Source organism: Perca flavescens, chromosome 2 (genome assembly GCF_004354835.1).
Source record: "Perca flavescens isolate YP-PL-M2 chromosome 2, PFLA_1.0, whole genome shotgun sequence".
Taxonomy (NCBI): Eukaryota; Metazoa; Chordata; class Actinopteri; order Perciformes; family Percidae; genus Perca; species Perca flavescens.
Genome location: NC_041332.1, coordinates 31,711,064 through 31,720,298, shown reverse-complemented (window position 1 = coordinate 31,720,298; position 9,235 = coordinate 31,711,064). Strand labels below are relative to the sequence as shown.

Here is a 9,235-nt window from a genome sequence, read left to right as displayed (position 1 = left end):
AATAACAATAATTAAGTAACCCCCTGCAGTAACTCTGAGAAGATCTCTGTCTTAGATGTTAAAAAGCCAGAAAACATTATAATCGAGGCTCCCAGGACAGAGGGAGCCGTGTGCTGTACTGACTGTAAAGGCCCTTAAGGCAAATCTGTGGTTTGTGCAATTGGGCTATATTAAAAATTGACTTGACATTATAAAACAGTTTTCACAGGTTTATATATGATTAATAAACCAACTTTACTGTGTAAAATCAGGAGACTTTCCCTGAGATTCAGAAGCCAAAGTTAAAGTAACATTGATTTGGCTCTCTGTCACGTACTATAAATCTATTGCAGAACAATTTACTGCAGAACTATAGGGAGAAAAACTGACTTGGCAGACTAAAAAAAGAGTCTTTTGTAACATGCTGCAAATCCTTGACACAATTACAGCTTATCCTTTCCTTGTCCTCTGACAGTGAGATAAATGGCTGCTATTGGTTTGGTGATAAAAATTGTTTCAACAGCCTCCATTGAGTTGTCAATGGATAATAAATCTGTCGGCCTCTGTGTGACTGGCAGTGCTATCTGGCATTGCAATTCTTTTTCTATAAAACTTTTATTTAACCAGGGAAGTTTCGTTGAGAGCAGCTCTTTTTCAGGAACACTCTGTAAACATCCCCACATTCATGACACACATTACACACCTGGAAACTGACCTGTTGGCTACTGAGCAGCTCAACTGGAGCAGTTCGGGGTTAAGGGCCTTGCTCAAGGGCACCTTAATGCTTGTAATGAATGTGTCTTTCACTTTCCCCACCTACATTTATCCTGCTGGTCAGTGGCTCAAACTCAGGAAACTCTTACCTTTAGGCCACCACAAAATCATGACCATGTATTGATTATAGTAAAGACAGAGACGTGATTTTATCCCTTCCAAGAATCTGTATGTCTGTAATTCAAAACTAACACTGAGTTTTTGCAGTTTTTGTTTACAGTAATACATAAGAGTGGATTGCAGCTTATTGCACTGAGCATCTTGATGGGAAGGTATGAAGGGAGTGGTGAAATGAAGTAAGTGTGTGTGTGTGTGTGTGTGTGTGTGTGTGTGTGTGTGTGTGTGTGTGTGTGTGTGTGTTAGACTAGGGAGAGGGTGGGAGGGCTCTTTGGCAGGAGTCTCTGCTTGTCCTCCATGAAGGAAATGCTCTTAAATCTGTTCATTGCCTGTAGACACTGATAACCCTGAAATACACACACACAAACATGATGGTGATGAAAACACACACACACACACACACACACACACACACACACACACACACACACACACACACACACACACACAAATTCACTGAGACAGCTGTGTCTAGATGTTGTGGTTTTAGACACACAGGTATAAACATACAGACCCAGGTCAGGATGGAGAAGAAGCAGAAAGCGATGGTGGCTCTAGCAGCGTCGGAGCCCTGGGCCAATGGCAGCTCGTCTGGAGAGGTATCCTGCCACTGATTGGCCAGAAAACAGAAGCCAACGAACCACAGGAAGCTAGCAAGACCTGGAGGCGGGATAGGCGGGGCAAGAAAAAAGGTAATGTGCATCATCTTTTAATTTTTAAGAGAGCTCTTTCTGAATCAGAATCAGAATTTACTTGAATTATCTCCTATTTCTTTGATATTCTTCTAGAACCAAATAATACTCATTATGCAAAGTGACCCATTTCAGAATCATATTATATTATTGAATTATAATTATTGATGCATTAATGAGCTAATTTGAACTGCAGAATAAAGGTAGCTTGTGAAATTAGGGATCAATAACATTTGACCTTAATCTATAATATTACATTCTAATTCATTTTTTATTTATATGTTGTACTATATTCAGAATCTGCAAAGTAACTGGTTACGTCAAAATAAATATGTAATATTTGATAAATATATCAAATAAATATAGAGTTAAAAGTACAATATTTGTCTCTGAATTGTAGTACCAGTGTAAAGCAGAAAACTGTAATTAAGTACAGTACTTGAGTAAATGTAGTTGGTTACTTTCCACCACTGCATTTGTGTGTATATTATGTACCAGAGAAGACGAGGTCCAGCAGGACAGCCCGTCTTCTGTCCTTGACGCTGCTGATGGAGGGGAAGTAAATGTCCAGAATCAGGAAAAAGATGCTGCCGAGGAAACAGGCCACGCCCACGGTAACACCGTAGTTACAGGCATCAGCGTTGTTGTTGAAGACGCAGAGCAAACGCTCGCTGCCGATGTTGATGTAGCCCTCGTTCACGATGCAGCTGAACACCACCATGGAGAAAACCTGCAGGGAAAGACACATGAGCTGGTTTATTATTGTAACAGGTAGAAGAGAATGAACTCACACTGGTGTATGAATGCCTCTCATTCCTCCTACATGCCTCACACAGACACAGACCTCACGGTCAACAGCTATTAGAAACATTCTTCTGAATGAGGTAGCATTTACAAAAACTCTCCACAGTAGGATCTGTGGATTATCCCAATGTTGTGTTCATGTAATACATGGAGTATACAGTACATATATACATTGTTAGTTCTATTATTCAGGATGCCTGTTTTACGTTGCACATTTTTGACACTGAGAGGCCACCGTAGGTGTGCGCTGTTTTGTCTTTCAGGTTCCCGGAAATAAACAAGAGAGTTGATGCATTACAAGTTGAGACTAGTCGTTATTTTAGCAACATAACATTGGCGACAAGGATGGCTGATGCCCCGGTTTTCTTGTTTTCTTCCCCTCCCTGGCGAACCTGTCGTTCCTTGGAACCATTGGATTGGATAATGCTGCTAGCGTGAGGAAGCGCGCTATCCTACTGCACTAGCTGGGAGCAAAGGGGAACAGGATTTTCAACACGCTTGACGGTACTCTGGACACTTACAATGCTGTCATTGAGGCTTTGACTGGACATTTTGTGAAGTCACAGAACATCCTTTTTCGGCGGCTGGAGTTCAGACAAAGATGTCAGCATCCTGGTGAGTCTGCTAGGCAGTTTGTAGCAGATTTAAAAGCCTTAGCACAGTGCTGTAATTTCGGCGTCATGAGGCATGAACTTATTCGAGACCAGCTCATTGAAAAAACGTCTAATCTCGGAGTTCAGGAGGAGTTGTTAATCAAAGATGCAACATTGTAACTTGATGATGCACTAACACTCGCCTTACAAGTGGAGGCGGCAACTCAATGTGCTGCTAAAATAACAGAAAACAAGTCTCATACTGTCGTTATGGAACAGCCAGCACAACAGCTATCAAGCTCGGACAACCTGGCCAACCCTGCTGCTATACAGGTGGCGCGCCCCCAGCAAACACGCCAGCAGAGACGCTGTGGGAATTGTTGCTCCACCCATCATGCCACAAGGGCCCAGGACTGCCCTGCTAGGGGCCAAACGTGCAGATGCTGTCAGAAACCCAACCACTTTGCTAAATGGTGCCGGTCTGCTCCGGCTGACTACCCTGAACATGGGTCACATGACCCGGCGGGGCCAGTGCGCACCATATGCCCCCACCCAGGGACCTTCTCCAGGTGCCCCGTATACCTGGATGGCTGCTGTGTCCCTCTTCTCCTCGACACTGGGGAAAAGGTGTCACTGCTGAATGTTGACACCTGTAACCTACTCTTCCCAAACAGACAGCTGCATCCACTGCTCTCTGTGGCTACGGCTGCAGCAAAATCGACGTTGTCGGTCAACTCTACCTCCCACTTTGCTAAACCTCTACAGATTACGCGCCACGGCGAGAACATCATGGGACTTGACCTCTTTCTTGACAACGGAACACGAATACTACTAAGTGGATTCCCCGTTGGCAACAAAGCCGGCTTGAACTGTTCAATGGCCTTGGGTGCCTCACCTTATTCACACACAAACCGCTCCTGGACCACAGCGTGCCTCCCGTGGTCCAGCCCCTTCGGCGTGTGCCCCTGGCTCTGCAGGACGGCATTACACAGGAGCTCCAACGCCTCCAGGCTGATGGTATCATAGAACCCATTGACGCCTCTCCGTGGGTGTCCAACCTCGTCATCGCCAGGAAGAAGTCAGGTGGACTGAGAGTCTGCGTCGACCTTTGCCAGGTCAACAAAGCAGTGGTGCCTGACAAGTACCCTCTCCAGACGACAGAAGAACTCACGACCCACTTCTTCAGCTCCCGGGTCTTTTCTAAGTTGGACTTACGTCAGGGCTACCTACAAATTCCTCTGCACCCGCAGAGTCGGCTGAGGATGCTGCTCAGGCAGGATGCTTTCTGGGTCTGGACTCTTGAATGCCAGGCAGGTTTCGACGAACTGAAGCATCTCCTCACCACGTTTCCAATCCTGGCACACTTCCAGCTGGACTGCCCCACATTCGTGACCTGTGATGCTTCTGCTGTGGCTCTGGGCGCCATTCTGTCACAGCTCCATGATGGCGTGGAGAGGCCCGTAGCCTTCGCCTCCCGGGCACTCAGCCCCACCGAGCAGAAATACTCAGTTCGTGAGAGGGGAGGCTCTCGCCTGCATTTGGGCGTGTGAGAGGTGGCATTTGTACCTGTACGGATGGTCTTTTACCCTACGGACAGACCACCAGGCCCTGACAGCCCTGATGTCCACTTCGGGCGGAGGACACAGGCCCGTTCGCATCTACAGATGGTCAGACTGCCTGCCGCAGTATGACTTTCAGCTACAATTCACGCCTGGCAAGACTAATGTGGTAGCAGATTTTCTATCCTGCCCTGCCACCACCCAGTGCTCTGCTGTCCGTCCAGAGGATGAGGAGGAGGTAATGCACCTGGTCCACTCACCACTGAAGGACACAGCCTCCCTCTGTGATCTGGAGTCCGCCTCAGCGGCCGAGCCCATCATCAGCATGCTTTGTGATTATATCAGACATGGTTGGCCTTCCCGTGTCCCACCAGAACTGGAGCCATACTATCGAGTGAAGCATGAACTGTCATGCTGGGGTGAGGCCTGCATCGCACATGGCCTCTGAGCTGTCATCCCAGTGGCCCTCAGAGGCTGCGTCTTGCAAATGGCACATCAGGGACACCTCGGCATCGTCAAAGCCAAACAAAGGTGCCGTGACGTGGTGTGGTGGCCCGCCATGGACCGTGACCTGGAGGGACTCATCCGCTCCTGTGCAGCGTGCCTCACCAGTGGGATGACTGTGCCACCCGCTTCAACTCCACTACAGCCAGTAGACTGGCCGTCTGCACCACGGGACCACTTGCAGCTTGATATCTGTGGTGAGCTGTACAATGTGCCACACCACCAGAGGTTCCTCGTGGTGGTCTACGACTTGCACTTCAAGTGGCCTGAGGTGGCTCCCATGGGTATGATTACCTCTGCTGCTGTGGTCAACTTCCTTGACCAGCTGTTTTCCCGCTGGGGCTTGCCTTGTGTAATTACCACGGACAATGGTCCTCAGTTCCTGTCCTTACCCATATCTGGACCTCCGTCTATCACCCCCAAGCCAACGGGGGGGTGGAACAATTCAACCAATCCCTGAAAAATGGACTGCATGCTCACATGTCTGAGGGATACTCCCTGATGGCCGCACTGTCACAGACCCTCCTCCACTACAGAGCAACTGCCCACTCTACAACAGGGGTCTCCCCTGCCGCACTCATGCTGAAAAGGGAACTTGTGCTTCCCCCGTCAAGACTCCGTCCACCAATGGCCGCGGGCCCACGGCCATGCCCAGCAGCAGTCACGTCTCGCGTCAAGAAACAACAGAGTTCCATGAAGCGTAGGTTCGATGAGAAGCACAAGGCTAAGTGGCCTGCTATCAGAGTGTCAGACTGGGTCAGAGCCCACCGGCCCCACAGAGCTAACAAGCTGTCATCATTCTGGTCGGCTCTGTACCAGGTAAGTCAGCAGCTCGTAGGTGTGCGCTGTTTTGTCTTTCGGGTTCCCGTAAATAACGAGAGAGTTGATGCATTACAAGTTGAGACTAGTCGTTATTTTAGCAACATAACACCCAAGTAACCATGGACCATTTCTGAGAAGACTAACTGCTGTTGAGTTTTTCAAATCTACTTTTATTGACCATATCAAATTAAAATTAAAATTCAAAGACAATACATATTCAGTGACTATGTAACTACATGGAAACATTAGAGAACGCTATCTGTAGTCTTGCGCTGAAGTCCCGGTGTAGCAGTAAAAGGTAAACAGTGTGCAGATCGCTCTGAGAAGCAAGGTCTTGCCTGCTAGCACGGCTAAGGGAACTACTACACCAATCGACACTGCCAAGCCTCCTACTCACCAACGCCAGATCGATCACACACACAAAATGAATGAGCTACAAAAACTGCTGCGTGATATTTTAGCTGAATACACTTATCACGGACGGCAGATAGCAGCTAACAGCTAGCAGCTAACAGGGGGAGCTAGCTACCAGCAGAATCGAGACAGGGTAGGTGAATTAAAACAATGTCTGAGTTGAAAACGCATCTTGTTGTCACGTAAGGGCCCTGTTCATGTTGCACAGACATTTGAATTGCATTTTGTGTCTGTTAAGAGGCACAAAGGCATTCTAAAACCTGCCCCGACAACTGCCGTTTTAGCTCAATGGAAGCTTGTAGCTACTCCGTGTTGCCTGCACCGATTGGGTCGGGGTTTTTTCAAACGAAAGTACACACATATTTATAGAGATCAAGATTAACGTAAAAATTGGCCGGAATTCTCCTTTTAAGAGCCTCTCTTACATTATTGTAAATTTAATAATTATGACTGTTGGTCTGCCAAAACATTTGACATTTGAAACTGTGAAACGTTTATCAGTAGTTTGATAACTGTTCATTTTAACACTATTTCTATATCAAGTTTATAATGTGGCTTAGTAGAGTGTTTAATAAAGTCAATTTGCAGACAATGACATTATCCCCAAACAGTGAACTGTGGATCCACTTTGCCTGGTCAGTAATCTAGCTTTTCTATTTACCTCAGTTGTATTTGGTTAATGGCAGAAGTCTCAGTATCGGATATCTCAAGTCTTATCAAATAACACCAACACCATCTTATAAACCTCCATTGGCAAGTGTTGTGCAATGTGGGTGAAATGATCCTTTAAGAAATTTGCCTAATTCTCATTCTTAATTCTTAATTCTTAATTCTTCAAAACGGAATGCCAATAGGACACCAATCTAGAGACGGACATGTCGCTTTTACTGTTACTGCACAATGTGTGACAATGAAGCAGCATGCAAAATAAATAAATATTTCATTTACAGATCTTTAGTGTGCTAGACGAGTAATTGATTGGTCCATGGACAGAAAAATTATCACAACTATTTTAATAATTGATTCATCTTTTTAGCCATTTTTCAAGCAAAAAATGCAAACATTTCTTGGTTCCTGCCTTTCACTTGTGAGTATTTGCTGCTTTTCCTTGTCTTACAGTATGTGATAGCAAGCTGAACATTGTTAGGTTTCGGACTGTTGGTTGAACAAAACAAACAATTTCATCATCATCACCTTTGGATTTAGGACATATTAAAGAAAGAAAGAAAGAAAGACAGAAAGGATTAACTGTTAACTTCCTATGCCTCCTTTAATACCAAATTGTTCCCTCAGTGAACATTACATGCTGCATGTATGGTGACTCACAGCTGCACAGTATCACATCAGAGAAAGACAGAGGGGTGTTACATTCTGGTTAGGGCCCATTCAAATCCAAAGCATTCACATGTAGACACAAAGAGGCTCCAGATAAACATATGTTAATCAGATGCTGGTCCTGAAGCTCCAGCCAGAAGCTGCATCACTGAAATGATTTCTGTTCATTAGACCGAGCTGAACAACAGAGATATAACTCAAAGATGCTGAGCCTTTTATTAATAAAAAACAAAAATACTAATTTAGTATGAATCTTGGCTGGATAAAAGACACAAAAGCAAAGAGCGAGAGTCACAGACAATGTGAATGGAGAGAGACAGAGAAAGGGGGTGGGAGGGAGGGGGGGCGCAGGTAGGCCAGTCCATTGATTCAACCTACACGTTGCAGAGAAGGCTTTCTTACCCACGACATCAGTCTGAGGATGGTTCGGGGATGCGTGAAGAAGGCGACCGGATCGAAAGCGACGTTCCCGGCCTTCCCGGCGCCGTACGGGCGCGCTGGATCCATCCCTCCGGCTTTGTGCAGCCTGACGCCCGCTGAGAGAACGAGAGGAGACGGTCAGAGAGCTGCGCGGAGCGGCGGCGTCCTCCTCCAGCCTCCGTGTGAAGTCACACCGCGTCACCAGGAGCAGATCACAGCTGCACCGCAGAATTAACTGTCATTTATTGTTATGTTTTTAAATTACATTTTGTGAATTGCGTTAAGTGTTCACTCATGTTTTATGTTTGTTTTTTAAGATTCAAGGCAAATGAAGAGGATTTTTTTTGTCCAATGAGGCGATATAACACAGACTATGAAAACCTAAATGACCCATACCAAAGCCATAATTTAAGGATGGGCGGTATTATATTATCATTTATTGACTCTCAGTGGCACCATATCGCGATGATACAATCGTTTGGTATTGTTTCAGAAAATTATTTTGTTGGAACTAATTATGTCAAGCAAAAATTGTGATTAAAAGACATTTAAGTTTTTGTTGTTACCATGTGAAGAGTTTTGACCAATGGCATAGCAGCAGGGCTGTAACCAGGGGATACACCCCCAACCCCATTAAAAGTTGCCTATGTTGTTAATGTGAATTTCTAGATTATTTATTCACTTGACTGTTCAGTTACAATTTCTTTAATTTTCTTGGTCTTTTCGTAAGATTTGTTAACAAAAACAAAACTATCACATAGATTCCTCTGAAACATATATGCATAACATCAACAAACATCTTGATAGGAATATATATATTTTTTTAAATGGACCAAGAGATGTAGGCACACTGAGCAGAACATTGAAAGAGAACATTTGTCAGCGCTCTCTGGTGGACAAACTGTGTAATCCACAGACTGTATCTATATTACCTCAAACATATTTTTGACATTTCTGTCCTGCAAGTTTTATGCTACTTATCAGCTAAAATATTAGCAAATACGATATATCTGAAAATAAAATCAGCCTATGTTAACAACCACGCGGATGTATCGGGTGGGCTCGATATAATTATTGTTAGCCTACAGTTATATGTCAAAAACCTTTTTGATTAAATAAATAAAAAGTCTTGTGACCTCAACGTTTTTAACTGAAGACTTTATTGGTTTTGTTTGGACAGTCAAGACACACACAAACACACACTACTGTCTTTGTTTCTGCA

General features: G+C 45.0%; 1 protein-coding gene across 1 annotated transcript; it reads right to left on the bottom strand.

Annotated features, from left to right (window-relative positions):
- Positions 1 to 1,112: 1,112 nt before the first annotated feature.
- LOC114562900 (synaptogyrin-1) lies at positions 1,113 to 8,215 on the bottom strand. The gene is made up of 4 exons (XM_028589583.1): positions 7,996 to 8,215; positions 2,058 to 2,292; positions 1,385 to 1,530; positions 1,113 to 1,217 (listed from the first exon to the last, which is right to left on the bottom strand). Exons 1-4 carry the CDS (start codon positions 8,098 to 8,100, stop codon positions 1,113 to 1,115), a joined length of 591 nt encoding a protein of 196 aa, XP_028445384.1. The 5' UTR covers positions 8,101 to 8,215.
- Positions 8,216 to 9,235: the final 1,020 nt, after the last annotated feature.